The following is a 16940-nucleotide window of genomic DNA, read 5'->3' as shown; positions in this document are numbered from 1 at the left end:
CCTGCCCCCCGTCTGCCCCAGGGTCCTGCCCGCCCCCGTCTGCCGCGCTCACGCCTTGTTTCCTTTCCCCGTGAAGCAATGCGCCCTCGTCCAGAGCATCAAAGACAAATGCCGTAAGTACACGATGTCCTGCCGCCTGCACCACCTTTTACCTTCCCGCCCGAAGCCCCCGCACGGCTACCTGCCTTTCACGCACCTTCTGTTTCCCTTGCAGCCTGCTGCTACGGTAAGTCAATGGCACAAGTCCGACTTCCTTCCGGGGACAGAGGACCCCTCCTCCGGTAAGTAAGGCCTGGCTTTGCGAACCCCCCACTTCCCACAGGGCCCCTGGAATGCCCCGTCTTCCCTACGGAACTGGCCTTTGCTTTAGACACCTCCGAGGGGGTCACCCAGGACACGTTTAGCCGGATGAGGGACGTGCTCTTGAAGATCGTGGGCGACCTGACCATCGCTGAGAGCAACTGCCCACGGGGGGCTCGGGTGGCTGTGGTCACCTACAACAACGAGGTGACCACGGAGATCCGGTTCGCCGAGTCCAGGAAGAAGTCCGTGCTCCTGGATCGGATCAAGAACCTCCAGGTGGCCCTGACGTCCAAGCAGCAGAGTCTGGAGACCGCCATGTCGTTCGTGGCCAGGAACACGTACAAGCGGGTGCGGGGCGGGTTCCTGATGCGGAAGGTGGCCGTCTTCTTCAGCAACAAGCCCGCGCGGGCGTCCCCGCAGCTCAGGGAGGCCGTGCTGAAGCTGTCGGACGCCGGGATCACACCCTTGTTCCTCACGACCCAGGAGGACCGGCAGCTCATCAACGCCTTGCAGGTCTGTGCCCCGGGCTCTCTCGTGTCACCTCCCGCCCTTCTCGGGCTCTGGGACGGTGCTCAGGCACGTCCGTGCCCTCCTCCGTGTCCACGCCCCAGAGTTCGCAGAAGGCGCAGGAGGAGGCTGGTGTGGCCGAGACCGTCTCCGGGGAGATCCCCAGGGCGGCCTCTGGCTCCGCACTGGGTCTCTGGGCCCCTCCTCACGTATTGGAGGAGACGCTCCCGGGGCCGAGCCGGGGGGCCTGCCACCTCCCAGCGAGGTCCCCAGACAGCAGTGACTGTAGCTCCCCGCTGTGTGCCACTGTGCGGACCTTTCTTCAGCCAGACTGACGTCCGACGTCAGCCCATGATGCAGCCAAGTGCTCCCTTGTCGTTCCCTCCAATAACTCCTTTAATTGCTGCAATTAATCAATGAATATTTACGTGGTGCACGCCGGGGCTGGGGGGCGGGGAGCAGGACCGGGAGTGAGGAGGCCCGAGCTCCAGGTGCAGCCCGCCCGCCTCCTGGCTTTGGGTCTCTGGAAGGGCCACGGCCGTGTCGCGTAACCTCTCTGGTCTTAGATGTCTCAGCTGCAGGAGGCGTGGCGAGGGGAGATGCCGGCTGACGTCCTGCCTCCCAAACTGGACATTCTGTGGCTTTCCCGCCGCTGACGTCAGTGGGACAGCGGGCCACCGCTGCCATCTCGGGGGTTTTCTGCCAAACCACAGGGCAGAGGAGCAGAGAGCCCTGGGCTTGAGCCACTGGCCGGCTGTGCGCCCTTAAAAGGGGCCCATTTGCATACCCCCCCCCCCTAACTCTTGCAGGCTGAGTGACCCAGAAGCACATGTGTTTCTTAATGTGGTTTCAACAAGTTTGAAATGTTACTCATCCATTAATTAAATTTATTCACTAAATGAATGATTCGCAATGGCGTGCCAGGTGCCGTGATGGGCAGGGCTTCTGGAATCGCCCAGAAATGATTTCATTACGTGCTTTTTCATCGAATCCCTTCGTACACCTGGGAGCGGGAGAGAGATGGTGCTAACACTTGCTGCTGGAAATCACGGTTATTTAAGCCGCCGCTGTTTGCTGGAGGCTACACCAGGCACTTTGCACATATTATCTAATTCAATCCTCCAGATAACGCCCTTGCGAATTTACCATGATCCCCATTTACAGCCGAGGGAACCGAACCCCGCAGAGGTTAAATAATTTCGCTTCGGGTCCAGCAAGAAGCACAGGAGTGGGGTTTGAACTCCCCGCTCATCTCATCAGAAGCAAACCTTTATTTTCCCATAAGACTCAGTGCCTCCCCTTAATGCAAAAAAGCAAGACGATACCGATATCCTGGGAAGTTTGTTTTGCTGGCGTGATGCTGATTTATCGCCCAGCTGTGTTTTTGAGGAGCCCCTTATCTTGAGCACTGGCCCTCAGCGTTGCCTTTTGTTTGAACCAGATCAATAACACAGCCGTGGGGCACGCGCTCGTCCTGCCCGCCAGGAGGGACCTCGACGACTTCCTGAAGACCGTGCTGACCTGTCACGTTTGCTTGGGTAAGGTGCTCCTCCTCCAGCCACCTCTGTCCAGCTGCCACTGCAGATCGCACGCCCCGTGGAGGGACGTTGGAGGGGAAAGGTGCCCTCTGCGTGTAGGGCTTGGAGGGTCGTGAGGCCCGCGGTCCCCAGCGTCAACATCGCAGAAGCAGGTTCCACAGTTAAGGAGAAACTCCCCACACGGAGCTTCTCTTTGATAGAGATGAGTTTTTTAGGTCATAAAGGATAATGTGGGCTCTGCTCACATTTTTGACCTCGGAGTCTGGATTTCAATGATCCGGCTTTGGGACTTTCTAGAACATAGTTCTTCTGAGTGGTAAAAAAAGTAAGGTGGTTTCTTTCCTTCTCTCCCCTCCCTCCCTCCTCCGTCCTTGTCTAATGCTGATGTCACAGCACAGTAGGGAGAGCTCGGGCTTGCTGGTTCATTTAGTGTTCGCTGGTGAAAACAGACGCTGACCACAGTCACGTCAGCAAGGCACGGACGGGCTTCCCTGGTCTGCGGCAGCTCTTGTCACCCCGGGCTCCCAGCAGATGACGCGGTGCATCTCGCTGCGGGGGTCGTGGTGGAAACGCCCCCCCGCTCCCCCCCTTCTTTCCAGACATCTGCAACATCGACCCGTCCTGCGGCTTCGGCAGCTGGAGGCCGTCCTTCCGGGACAGGCGTGCGGCGGGCAGCGACATGGACGTCGACATGGCCTTCGTCTTAGATAGCGCCGAGTCCACCACTCTGTTCCAGTTCAACGAGATGAAGAAGTACATCGGGTACCTGGTCAGACAGCTGGACATGAGCCCCGACCCCAGGGCCTCCCAGCACTTGACCAGAGTGGCGGTCGTACAGCACGCGCCCTACGCGTCCCCCGGCAACAGCAGCGTGTCGCCCGCGAGGGTGGAGCTGTCCCTGACCGACTACGGCTCCAAGGAGAAGCTGCTGGACTTCCTGAGCAGCCGGATGACACAGCTGCAGGGGACCAGGTCCTTGGGCAGCGCCATCGAATACACCATAGAGAAGGTCTTCGAAAGCGCGCCCAACCCCCGGGACCTGAAAATCGTGGTCCTGATGCTGACGGGCGAGGTGCAGGAGCCGCAGCTGGGGGAGGCCCGGAGAGCCATCCTGCAGGCCAAGTGCAGGGGCTACTTCTTCGTGGTTCTGGGCGTCGGCGGCAAGGTCAACGTCGAGGAAGTGTACAGCTTCGCCAGCGAGCCCCACGACGTATTCTTCAAGCTCGTGGACCGGCCGGCCGACCTGAACGAGGAGCCGCTGATGCGCTTCGGGAGGCTGCTGCCGTCCTTCGTTGGCAGTAAGTCCTGGCCCGCCGCCGGCCCACTATGTGCTGGCGACACCCCCGGGCCATCGGGGACGGGGTGCGGGGTGCAGGGCGCAGGGACGGGGGTGGGGCAGAGGGCTCGAGCACAGAGAAGATGTCTTGTGTGCTGCCAGCCACTCGTTCATTCGCTCAGCAAAGGCTACCAACGCCGGCCGAGTCCCCGCCACCCCTCGCAGCTGGGTCGGCAGTGAACACGCAGACGGACACCCCGCCCACGGTCCCTCGTTCGCTGGGCCAAACGTGACCGGGCCCCGCCGGCTGTAGGCACCGTGCCCCTGAGAGGTGTCAGTCTGGGTGGGGGGCAGGTTGAGGGCACACTATGGTGCGTGACATATGACGCTGGCACATCACAGAGAAGCATGTCCTGCGGGGGCACCGGGCGGCTTCCAGAAGTCTCTGCCTCGGTCCGGGCGTAGCCACCAGCCCCGCTCGGAGGCCTCTGGGTTTTTGCCGGCGTGGCTCCCCACTCACGATGCTGGCCGCCTCTGCTTCAGCAGCAAATCCACACTCCTCTTCAAAACTCACCTCCAGCCACCCCGCCCGCCGGGGGTGCTCCCCACGCCCCAGGCCCATGATTAAGCTGGAGGCTGCATTCACCCCATCTTCACACGGCCCGGCGGCCATTCGCGTGTGGGCCTGTGGTCGCAGTGGACTGCACGGTCCTTGAGAGGCTGTACCGTTCACCGTTGAGGTTCCTAGAGCCCCCCACACGGTGCGGCCAAAGCTGTCACAGGAAGCTGCCTGACGGAGGATGGGGATAAGGAGCAGGGTGAACATTTGCTCACAGAGAGTTTATTATTCCAAAGAAAGGAGAGGTCCGTGAAAACGGTGTTCGCAAAAGTTTTACGGAAAATAGGTGAAGTAGAGCTAAGCCTGCAGGTTCACCCAGGGGCCACTGTCCCCGCCTTCAGGAGACTGAAGACAACTTTTGTCAAGCACCGCACTGAGAAAGTCATAAAAGTAACTTGGTTATAATTTGATGTTCCCGAGCTTGGAACTTGTCAAACTCTGTGCCTGATTTTCCTTCTCTTCCTGTCCGCCCTCCCCCCTCCCCTCCAAACACACACACCGAGTGAATGTTAAGTTCAACCGAATTACCCCAATGTTGCCGAGTAGAAGACATTGGCTTCAGATATTTTATGGATCAAGTACTGTTATACTTAATGTTTAAAGTCACTGGACTTAGCTTGTCTGGAAGAATTAATTCAACAAATATTTATGGACTACCTACTATGTGACCCACTGAACTCATTCGCAGATTAATTTTAAGTTGCAAGTGATTCATAGGCACTTCAAATTTTTTTTTTCTGTTTCTCTCTAGGTGAAAATGCTTTTTACTTGTCCCCAGATATCAAGAAACAGTGTGACTGGTTCCAAGGGGACCAACCGACAAAGAGTCTTGTGAAATTTGGTCACAAACAAGTGTGAGTGGTTATAATACTCGTCTCACGGGTGTGGAGGGGAGGCAGAGGTCCCTCACCGTCTACCTTTATGGGGCGAGGACACTGACATCCAGAAATCATGACTTCCAGAAGGTCATGTGGGACATTCTTTTCAAAGAATCTGTGGTCCCTGTCAGCTTTTGCTGCAAAACAAGCAACCCCAAACTTAGTGGCTTAAAATAACTGTTCGTTTAATTTGCAACTCCCTGGGTTAGCAATTTTTGCTTGGGCTCAGCTGGGTGGTTCTACTGGCCACTCCTGGGCTCACATCCGTGCCTGTGGCCAGCTGCTCGTCAGCTGTGGACTGGTGGTCTAGGGTGGTCTCGGCAGGTGGCTGGTCTCTGCCCCACCTGGTCTCTCATTCTCCTGTGGCAAGCCCGCGTTCGTCCACAGGTGGCGGGACAGGCCTCCTTGAGAGAAGGCGGGAGTGTGCAGGGCCTCTTGAGGCCTAGGCTAGAATGGGCGCTGCTGTTTCTACTGGCCAGGCATGTCCAATGTCAGCCCAGCTAGAGTCAAGAGTGTGGACGACTTGGGGGAGGACCTGTCGCCTCACACCGGGAAGGGCAAGGGTACAGAGAGGGTGGGCCAGTGGGGCCCTAGGTCCAAACAGTCTACCGTCTCCCGTGTGAAATGATTTCATCAGGAGGGATTGGATGCGCCAAGCAAAAAACGGGCCGCAAATCTTAAACAGTCAATGCTGTCGGGGCGCAGGTAGTGGTGGCAGCGGTTAAGAGGCGATGCCCTCGCTCTGCCTGGGAGACGGATGAGGCGGGGACGGTGCCCCTGGCCGCCTGGCACACACTCAGTGACCTTCGGTCCGGCTCCATTGCTGGTGCCAGCTCCAGGACCAGGCAGGAGAGCACCGTGGCCGGGTGACGGGCACTGAGTGCAGGCCATGTGCCAGCAGCTGGTGCCGCTCGAGAGAAGCGCCCAGTGCGTCATGCACTGGGGAATGTGGGGTTCTGCCCAGCGCACCAGGTGAGCTGCGGGTTCGAATCATCCTTGGAAACCAGACACCTGGTTTCCCCCTGGCTGAGCTCCAGGCAGGGAGAGACGGCGGCCCGGTCTCTGTCAGCCCCTAAGGCCTTCAGCTCTCGCCTCTGTCCCCAGAGGGGACGCCGTAGCTCTCAGCCTCGCGCGTCGGGACTCAGCGCCAGCGTGGCCTCGGCCCCTTGCCGGCGCTTCGATGCTAGGCCTGCCGACCTCGCCACACGGGTTCTCTTGTCCTTCCTTGCCTTTCATTATTTTCATAATTCCTCTCGAACATTCCCTGAAGCTGGCTCAACCTCATCTTTAGGAAAACAGAATGAGCACACCAACTATTTCAAGTTTTATGCTATCAACTCGAAAATACGCTGCCTGTGACCGATGGCACAGCATATCTCTAAAATAACGGATGTTCGTCTCAGGGCAAGAAACGAGCAAAGGGTGCGTCTGCGCCATCGTGTCTGTTCCGTTAGGTCTGTCAGGGATTCATACTAGGTCAAGAAATTGTAAAGAAGCAACCGCGCGACACACACACACACACACACACACACGCACACATCAACACAAACAAATGCGCGGCGAGCCCCAGGAGCGGAAGGATGTCACACACACACACACACACACACACACATCAACACAAACAAATGCACGGCGAGCCCCAGGAGCGGAAGGATGCTCAGATTTCGCAATTTTCCACCGAAGCACACTGCTTTGTTGAGTGGACAATTTCTGATAACGAGAGGAGCTATTAATTGATGTTACCTAATTTTTGGTGTACATGGTCAAATAGATCAACTTTCATAATCAGACGATTGTCCAAATATCGTGGCCGTTAACAAGAATGACTATGACGATATTGATTGTCGTTTCGTTATCCCTGCTCTTATTTCGTGAATGGAAAACTAGGTGTCAGATGTATTTATGCCACGATGTGGCTTCGTTGCTACGGATTCTATTATTTTATACGCCGTTCGCTCTCTTTTCTTCGGCACGAATCCCCTAAAGAAGGAATTTAGTAGATGTGATATTATATGTAATACCTGAAACTGTTGCCTGCATCTGGATAAGACAGCAAGTTTCGCATAGTCCCTGGGTTGTCTGCGTTGCAGACAGCAGGCGACGATCCGTATGGGCTGAAGCCATGTTTAATGTGTTTTAACAGAAACGTTCCAAATAATGTTACTTCAAGTCCTACATCCAAACCAGTGACCACAACAAAGTCAGTGGCCGCCACGGAACCAGTGACCACCACAGGAACCAAACCGGTGACTACGGTGAACCTGCCAGGCTCAAGGCCGGCCCCCGCGAAGCCAGCTCCTGTGAAGCCAGCTCCTGTGAAGCCAGCTGTCATGAGGCCTGTGGCTGCCAAACCCGTGGCTGCCAAGACTGAGGCCCCCAAGACGGCCACGGTCAGACCTGCGGTGGCTGCGAGGCCGGTGGCAGCGAAGCCTGTGGCAGCAGCAAAGCCAGTAGCTGCAAGACCCCCCACCGCTGCCAAATCAGTGGCTGCAAAGCCTGAGACCCCCAAGCCCCAGGCGGCTAGACCAGCGGCCCCCAAGCCGGTCACTGCTAAACCCGCGGGTAAGAGAGCCATGGTTAGGGCTGCCGATGGTGACATCCTCACTTACTGTGTCCGGGGCATGTCCCTTGCCTTTTACAAAGCAATGACATAGAGTCATTGGACTGGGATTCGAACATCTAGAGCGTATTGTAAAAGGTGCCGATCAGGGCGTAGAACTGTCGGAGCGCAGTCTTTCCCCCCGCGTTGGAAAGGCATCTTTCTCTCCCTCCAAATGGGTCTCCCCCTGGCTCCTCCTGCGCTCTGCCTCGAGCCCCACACCCCGCCTTGGGGTGAGGCCGAGAGCTGCCTGTTCCCTCTGGGATGTCGGCAGGCGGGCCTGCCCCTTCTCTCCTGGAAATCAGGTGGTCCTAAGCGAAAGGGGCGGGTTCTAAGTGGGGGTAGGGTTTAGAGCCCGTGTGCGGAGTGACAGGGAGAGAAAAGCCTGCTCTCTGCCGTTGGGCAGCGAAGTGGCAGCGGCTGTGCCAGACCCGCCCCCTTTGGGACACGACCCCAGAGGTTCTGCGAGGAGCTTTGTCATTGCAGACTTCGTCCTGCGTGAAGCGCATGCCCACAGGAGAGAGGCCCTATTCTGCGTGCCGGGGCGGTGTCGGGTGTTAGCGGAGCCGGGTGGGCAGCGCCCCCCACAGATGGGGACGGCCTGTGTGCACTGCCCGGGGCGGGGGTGGGACACGACGGTGGGGGGCCTGAGGGGACCCAGAGGGTGCTATCTCATTTGTTCCTCGGAAGAGATGTGAGAAGAGACTGCAGTGTCGCAGGCTGTACGGGAAGGTCAGGGCAGAATGTCCGTGCTCGCGGAGATGCTCCCGGGCTTTGCCCGCGTCTTTCGCGCCGGGCCCGAAGGTCTCGTGGCTCGAAATCCCGTGGAGCGCACTTCCCCGCGTTAGTGCGCGGGGCCGCGTCATTTCAGAGCATCTCCGTAGCGAGAGAGCTTCTCGGCAGGAAGGAGAGGGAGCCGGGCCCGTCGCTGACGAGCCACGTGATTTTGAGTCACTGCGAATGTCACGTTCGCGGGCGTCGGTGGCTTACGAAACCATAACCCCGAGAAACTTGAGCAAGAGCTTCGGTCCCGCCACCTTGATGTCCCATCCGCTGTCCGCTGCTTCGTGCCTTTCAGGTGTCGTCCCTCGCCCGTGAGTTTCGGTCACTCGGGGTTTTATTTTGCGTCCCCCCCTCTGCTTTGCCGTGTCTTCCAGTTAAGGCCTCCCGAGAGGTGCAGGTGTCCGAGACCACGGAGACCAGTGCCCGACTCCGCTGGGAGAGGCCAGAGCCGCCCGCTCCTTATTCCTACGACCTCACTGTCACCTCGGCCCACGATCAGTCCCCGGTGCTGAAGCTGAACCTCACGGCCACGGAGCACGTCGCCCGGGGCCTGCGTGCCGGGCACACCTACCATGTGGCGGTGGTCTGCCACCTGAGGTCCCAGGTCAGGGCCACCTACCACGGAAGTTTCAGCACAAGTGAGTACGCGGTCGGCCTCAGGCAGGTCGGTACCCGGTCTGCACGCGGCACATCGGCAGGGCGAGGAGGGAACGGTCCTTCTCCAGCTGCTCTGTTCTGGAGGGATCGTGAGGCCAGGTCAAGGTCCAGGCGTTTTGGTTGCTTCCAGCGTCATCATGAAGGAACAGAAGGAACACGGGGTTCCCCACGAACTGTCGCCCTGCTTTTGGGGTCCTGGGCCCTCTGAGGAGGAAACCAAGTCCATTTGGCCTGAGTGCAGCGCCTTCCTCTTGGGGAAGAATCTGCCCGGGTAACCGGCTGGGGTCGACCGTGCCCCACACCCACGATTCCAGGAGCAGAAGATGTCACTGAGGGCCGCTGGCTCCTTTGGGAGTAACTGGGGAGCCCACAGTCTCAGCCCTGGGGGCCACGGGGTGTCCACGGCCTCTGCAGAAGGGACATTGGACTCCGCCCACCCCGGTCCCGCTGTGCTGGGGCTCTGTCCCCTGCCGTCCTCTGCTGCTGAGTGCTTTTCCTGCCTTGTGTGCTTTTCCAGTCTCTCTTCATGACTCATGCCTCCCCCCCCATTTCTAAGTTCTTCTGGGTCCCCCCCTTTCTTCTGGCCCCCCACTTCTGGGTGGGGCGGGGAGGCTCACATCCTTTTCTCTCCAGATCAGTGCTGTTCAGATCAAGGGCCTCTGCCCCGGACAGGGATCCCCACCGGTCACCATGTAATCCATGGAGATGAGCGACCCACGACCCTTCAGCCCAGGGCTGTTTTCACAGCCGGACACAGAAGCGGCTCCGTGGGGAATGGGCGGGTCTGCGCTAAGTTCAGGGACTTCCTCTGGTCGCTGGTTGGGACGAAGCGGGCTTGCAAACAGTGGGCCGCTGCGTCTCGGCCCACGCGTGTCTGAGCCCGAATCCAGCTTGCCGCCGCCCTTACGGATCCCCGAGCCCTTCGGTTTTCTGAGTAACTGACCTGTGCATGCATTTTTCATTTATAGAGAAAACTCAGCCTCCAGCCCCACAACCAGCAAAGCCAGCTTCTAGTTCGACCATCAACCTCATGGTGAACACAGAGCCGTTGGCCGGGAGCGAAGCGGGTGAGTCGTGAGAACATCTGGTCTATTAGCAGCTCCAGGAGCGTTGTTCCGAACACCGTGAGGCCTGCCAAGCCTCGAGCCAGTCATTCTGCACATTCCGAGCCCTAAGTGGCTACTTCCCTCGCCTGTCCCCAGGCTCTTGGGGAAAATTGGACGGGGGTCGCTTTGGGGGCTGTGGCCAGGAATTTATGTATCAGTGGTCACCTTTCCTCTGCTTTGTCCTGGGGACAGACGGGCTTGGGGTCTGCGATGCTTCACCCCACTCAGTGACTCATCTAATACAACCTGCTTAGAGGACACAGACAACCCAGACTGGAGCTCATGCAAGGCGAGGACCCAGAAGTGCCTGGGGTGGGGGCGGGGTGGACGTGCTGGTTCCAGTTCCCGAAGCGTGCTCTGGGCTCGGCCCACCACGCCGCTCCCCGTGCGCCTGAGCCAGCGAGCACGCGTTTTAGGTTTCCTCAGGGACTCTGGATGCATTTCTGGGACCAACAGCGGTCACTTGCTCTCCTCCTGGGCCGTGGGGCTCTGTGGGGGCTGTGACCCCTCACTCAGCATAGTCTTAGGTCGTCCACCCTCCCACGAGGAACTATGTCATGTATCTGTCATGTGTCTGTCATGTGTCTGTCATATGTCTGTCATATGTCCATCCGTCCGTCCGTCCATCCATCCATCATCTCTCTCTCTCTCTTTCTGTTATCTATTATCTATCTATCTATCTATCTACCTATCTATCTATCTACCTATCTATCTATCATCTACCAATCATCTAGCTAGCTATCATCTATCAGCTATATCTATGTATCTATCTATGTATCTATCTATATATCCATCCATCCATCCATCCATCCATCCATCCGTCCAACCATCCACCCATCCATTATCTATTTCTGTCTGTCTGTCTGTCTATCTATCTATCTCTATCTATCTATCTATCTATCTATCTATCTATCTACCCATCTAGCTAGCTATCATCTATCTATCATCTATATCTATCTATCATCTATCTATCTACATCTATATCTATATCTATCTCTATCTATCACCTATCTTCATCCCTTAATACGGCCCAACCCATACCGACACGTATCAGGAATTGCGAGAAATAAGGTAACTGAGTCAATGCAGAAATTGTGCAACGATTATGCACATAGATGTATAATAAGGATAATAAATAAGCGAACTACTTATAGAACTAAAAAATGTTTAAAATAGTTTGCTTTTGGAAACAAGTTTAGGAATTGGTCTGTGTTAGAGATAGCCATGTGTTTTTCGAACTCTATCTTTTCTAACGGAAAGATTGACAGAAAAACAAGAAACTCTATCCTCTTGATACAGATTTATGGGAATGATTCAGGAATTCGTGGTAGGTTGGGTAATTAAGCTTTATTGTATAAAATATTTTATAAAAGTTTCTAATGTTATAATTTTCAACTCAAACAACAACAACAAAGAGTAGAATTGTCGCTGTGGGGTAAGGTGTGGGATGGGGAAGAAGCCGAAGTCTCGGCCGTTCCGACTTCTGCTCATAAGTAGCTTCCTGAGTCCTGCCTCGGGGGACCGTGGAGAAGGCTTTGTCCTGCGTTGGGTGCCCTGCACTGCCTGACCGGCTCCCGCTCCCTCTCTGAATCCCCTCCCTTAGCTTCCCCGACACCTTGCTTCAGCTCAGAGAGAACCCACAAAGAACTCATGGGACTTCCCAAAGACGTGGGTCGGGACAGATGGAATTCTGACTTCAAAGTCACCGTGGTCCGGGTACAGTTTTCCACTCACTGGAAAACTTACCCCTTGCAGCGTGTGCGAGATGCGAAGCTTCTAGCAGACACAGTGCTTCATGGGGAGACAATGCCTGGACGTGAACTACACAGTGAGATCTGGGACGTGTTTGGTCCTCTTATGTGTGGTCCAGAAAGGACAAGTCTATATAAACAGTGTTTAGTTAGTATAAACAACCCAATCTTTAAACAAGGATCTGGCCGGGCTGGGTGTTTTTTTTTGTTGTTGTTGTTTCTGTTTTTTTTTTTTTTGAGACTGACTCACACATTCAGAAGTAGGAGGCATTTTCTATCCAGACCTTTACCGTTTGGGTCCCCTCTCTCCACGTATAGAGAGGCAGGAGCTTCTGACATCGGGGCTTGCGTGTCTTTCAAGGAAGGGAGGAGTTTTTCTCAGTCTTTCCCGTTCGCTCTGATGAGCACGTAACCCTCAGCCCCGGAACCTGGACGTTCTTCCCCATTTCACACGCGGATTCAAGTCCGTGTGAGACGTGAATTACTTGTTTTTCTGAAGAACAAGGCCCTGGTCGTTGAGCTGCACCGTGACGGAACAGCGCTTCGCCCAGAAGGTGCCTGATACGCGGTCGCTCAGCAAATGGTCTCTGCACACGCACCCGCGCCGTTTCTGAGAGCTCTTTTGGAATTTAATTAATTGGATATTTACCTTAAAATGTTTAAAATTCAAGATGGGAAAACAGAATCAGGAGATGAAAGCTTGTCGTCTCCCCTCCCTCCCGCCTCTCCCCTGCGCCCCTAGAATTAAGTCATCTTAGAAAATTTTCCCAGGGGTAAACACGTTTCAACGATATTCATATTTTTTTTTGCAGATAGAAAAGGAATTGACAATTTATCATTTTATTAAATAACTTTTGAAAAACACGGTAACTTCTTACTCGGCAGTTGCGTGTATATTCTGTATCTGAATGTCAATCACCACAGTAGGTGTTATTTCTCCAAAGACATATTTTTTTTAGGCAATTCAAGCAAATGGAGCTTTCCAAGGAGCTTTCCCGCATGAGCGCGAGGGCACTTGAGTTCCTCGTATTTTCCGCGGCACGATCAGCTGGACACACAGCGCGTTTTTACGGAGATGGGGCCCTCCCTCAGCGCCGCGCGCGGGCTGCGTCTCCCTGCTTTTTTAATCTCCACGAGTGAGACGCGCACTGGGTCACGGCTCCATTTTGAGGAACTGCATTTTGTCCTCGTTTAGCACTTTGATTTAGGAGACGTGGTGCCCGGGGTTTGAGCCCGTGCAGGACCTTGTGGACCAAACACTCCAGTCCATGTCACCTAAGGAAGGGAACGAAGAGCGAGCAGCTTTAACACTTGCGTTTTCACGGACAGATTTAACGTTCACCCATTTGGAAATTCACGTGCAATAATACTTCTTTCTCAGGCACTTCTTTATGTGACACATAAGGAGAGGACGGTCTAGTGAGGGGATCCTTTGTCCCCCAGGAAGGCCTGGCCCTGTCGGGGTGGAGTGCAGGGTGTGGCACTAAGGCCTGGGCCTGTAAGTGGCAGTTCGCAGCAAGCAGACGCTTTGGGGCACCTCTGCAGCACGTCTGCTCACTGCCGGTTTTTCGAGTGTATATAGTTTTAGGTTTTTGTCACCGTTTCTCTCCTCCTCCTTTTCATTTTTGGCCAAAGAAGCCCCGGATAGATATTTTCTATGCATATTGCTATGAAAGCTAAGACTGAAGTTTCTAGACGATGATAAAAATAATCTGACCCAGAAGATTTGCATTTTTGCAATATTACAAAGTGAATCTTGAATTATTGCTTATCCATACATATCGAAGAAAAGTTCCAATGCAAAAGAACGCCGAAATAACTAACAGAATGTGTAACACGCTTCTTCGCTTATTCTAGAAATTAACGATCTGTAGGCATGACCACGTGTCATCCGAGCAGGCATCGCTGGGTCGATTACGTAGCTCTGATGGAGACAAGTTCAACATTTTACTTACTTTATTGATTCTAAGTTGGACAACTTTCCCTTTATAACACTTCTGAAATCGAAACGTGACTTGTGACTGGTGACGTGTCATGGTTTATTGACAGTCTTCTGTCTTACTTAGATCTGACGAAACTCAGCGTTTGGTTGGCCATGTTACACTATGAACACAGAGCATTGGCCAGCGCAGAATGATGTAATAGGGAAAGTATGTGACTTTAAGTCAATAGCGGGAGAAAGGACTAACCACCCCCCACACGGAGGTCAACCGAGTAGCTGCGAACACCTTCTCCGGTCGCTTAAAGAGAAGCAGCCATTCCAGGCTGTGTGTTTATCGCCGCGTGAGAATGTGTCTTGTCAGTTGCCATATTTGGGTTATGTCCTCAAAGAACATTTGGTATTTTTTATGGTCGAGTATAAAAATGAAAACAAACGAAAAAGTCTATTGGTCAAGATCTGAAGGACCGAAGGGCCCAAACTTAACCACGAGTCCATTGAGAAGGCACCGGAAGGCTCTCCGGTACGCATCGAGCCTGTCGCTGCTCAAAATGCAGGTGCGGGGAAGTCTTCTTTCCATTCAGGTGAACTCGTACGTGCTTCCGAGGTTGGAAGCGTGCTACCCGTCAACAGTGCGGGGTCCGAGGGCCGTGGAACTTTCTTTTTGTTTGTGAATCCATTAACCCGACGAGAAACCTGCTTCCAGTTGCAGCATAAACGTTCTCTCCTCCCCCCTCCCGCTTTGCTCGAGGAAGCGATGGTGACTCGCAGCTTTGGAAAATGTCCGAGCCGAAGACACAGCTCAGGCGACTCCGCCTGCGCACGTCTCCGGAATCAGGGCGGTGGAGATTGTCTCCAGGGCTTCTTCCCAACGCAGAACCTCCCATTTTCAGACTTTAAAAACGGTTCTCAGGTGTCTGTCCTTGCGGAGCGTGTGAGGGTCCGTGAATGCATTTCTCCTGGTTTCTGGGATATCTGCGAGTCCACTGCGATAGTGTCCTTCTATTCCAGCGGGAAGCCACACGGGGTCTCAGTGTGGCTCTCGCTGGAATAAGGGATGCGAAATGCAAGAGCAACAGTTTAGTGCCGGAGAGACGAGGTGAAAATCTCAGGACGCCGGAGAAGCCAGGGGGTCGGGGAGCAGCGCCGGGGCCAGGGCTGCCTCCAGGCGGGTGTCCTCGGGTCTGGGGAGACAGTCGTGTCTGCTTTGGCAGAGGACGGGGGAGTGGGAGGGGGACAGTTTCAAACACAGATGGCCGGACTGAGTGCGCTCAGCGCAGATGGAGTGCAACAAACACGAGCCATTCGGCCACGCTCTGAGCGAGAGGCTCTGGGACCAGCTTGTGGTCTCGCAGGTGGCCGAGGGCACGTTTGGGTGGCTGCGTGGTCTCGCTCTGCTCAGTCCCCTGCATGGCATTCCTTGAAAGTCAGGCGTTTCCTTCCATTGTTGGCACATTTGAGAGGTATGAGTGGTTTTTGAGAATGTCATCACTTTATCCGGCTTCGCTGGGTCTTCAAAGGCTCTTGGTAGCACAGCTGGCTCCCTGGGCCCCTGAGAGGGTCTGGAGCCACCGATGACAGCTCCCCCAAGTCACCAGGGAATGTTCTAGACCAGTCCCGGGCCATTTCTCAGACCTAAGCCTTGGTTCTGTTCAGCTTTTCCTTTTCTGTCTTCGTGTCGATCAGCACGGCATGCGTGGGCCACCTCTGTGGCCGTGGGCAGCTCATGCAGCTGGGCGTAAGGCCCGTGGAGCTGCCCGCCCACATGGGGAGCGCCGGGCGGCTCAGGCGTGTTAGCTGCTCACGTAAACACGTCGTGGCCAACGCTCCGGGGAGTTTTGTCGAGAGAACGTTACGTTTTTCAACCTTTCAGATAATGGTTGACATTAATGCTTCTTTTTCCCAGCACGATCTGGAGTTTGCCAGAAAAGCCCGTAAACAGAAGTTTCACTGTGAGTGAGCTGTAAACGTTTCCTTGCAGGCGTGGTGGAGAGTGTGGCTTTTACTTTGCAGCTGGACTCCGTCAGATACGTGCATTTGAAACGTAAACTTCCTTAATGGGAAAAAGAATGCTTCTCTGTCTTCAAAACAGCTTCGCTATGGGAAGTTTTTGGTGTTGTGAATTTTACATCAGTGTTAGCACTTCTTTTCACTTACTTGTTTAATATGGCCGGTCACAAAGGCACTGGACTAACACACACGCGCACGCGCACACGTGCACACACACACACGCACACACGTTTTTTTCTTTTCCATTTGACATTTACTTTCCACCCAGTTGGCTCTCAATGAAATGCATAGCCTTATTTTTGAACTATACTCTGACTATAGAGACTTAATTGCTACTTTGCCAGTAAGAAGAAAGCTCCAAAGTTTTAAAATTCAGTTTATTTCCTGGGGATTTAACATGAGAAGAAATGGAGAGTAAATGGCCCGGTGACTGGAAAAGGGAAACACAGTTCATTCCACCTCGAATTATCCGATAACGAGAGCTGACGTTTGGGACCCCGCGTGCAGCTCATCAAGTCCTTTCATCGCTACGACCGTATCTGTTGTTCATGGAGCTGTAGGCTTGGGGAAGGTTGAGGGTGATTTTCCTTCTCGAAAGTATTTTCTCGTCTTTCTCCAATGACGTTGTGCTTAGAGCGTCGGCTCCTTACGCTGGTTGCAGAGTGACTTCTAATTCGTGTTGTTTTCTCGTCTCGTTAATAAAGATATATGTAAGCTGCCCAAAGATGAAGGGACTTGCAGGAAATTCATTCTGAAGTGGTACTACGATTCAGACACGAAGAGCTGTGCGAGGTTCTGGTACGGAGGATGCGGCGGGAATGAAAACAGATTTAATTCACAGAAAGACTGTGAAAAGGTTTGCGCTCATGGTAAGTGACTGTTCTTTGGTGTTTGTAGAGTTTGCAGATCGCATGAGAGTTCCAGGCCAATGCATGATGCACCTTTTAAAGCTATGTGAATGATTATGATGCATA

The 16940-nt window shown here is 54.4% G+C and overlaps 1 protein-coding gene across 1 annotated transcript in view; it reads left to right on the top strand.

The window, feature by feature from the left end:
* The window catches only part of COL6A3 (collagen type VI alpha 3 chain), an 81404-nt gene that overhangs the window by 58135 nt on the left and 6329 nt on the right, over positions 1 to 16940 (top strand). Inside the window, 10 exon segments of the mRNA XM_025045424.1 lie at positions 77 to 113; positions 215 to 226; positions 323 to 816; positions 2252 to 2348; positions 2948 to 3646; positions 4995 to 5097; positions 7265 to 7683; positions 8878 to 9141; positions 10129 to 10227; positions 16671 to 16835. Of these exon segments, the coding sequence (XP_024901192.1) occupies positions 77 to 113; positions 215 to 226; positions 323 to 816; positions 2252 to 2348; positions 2948 to 3646; positions 4995 to 5097; positions 7265 to 7683; positions 8878 to 9141; positions 10129 to 10227; positions 16671 to 16835 (2389 nt within the window).

The sequence above is a fragment of the Pteropus alecto genome, unplaced genomic scaffold, assembly GCF_000325575.1.
Source record: "Pteropus alecto unplaced genomic scaffold, ASM32557v1 scaffold143, whole genome shotgun sequence".
NCBI lineage: Eukaryota > Metazoa > Chordata > Mammalia > Chiroptera > Pteropodidae > Pteropus > Pteropus alecto.
The sequence above is the reverse complement of the archived record's forward strand: the minus strand, read 5'-3'. Positions and strand labels throughout refer to the sequence as shown.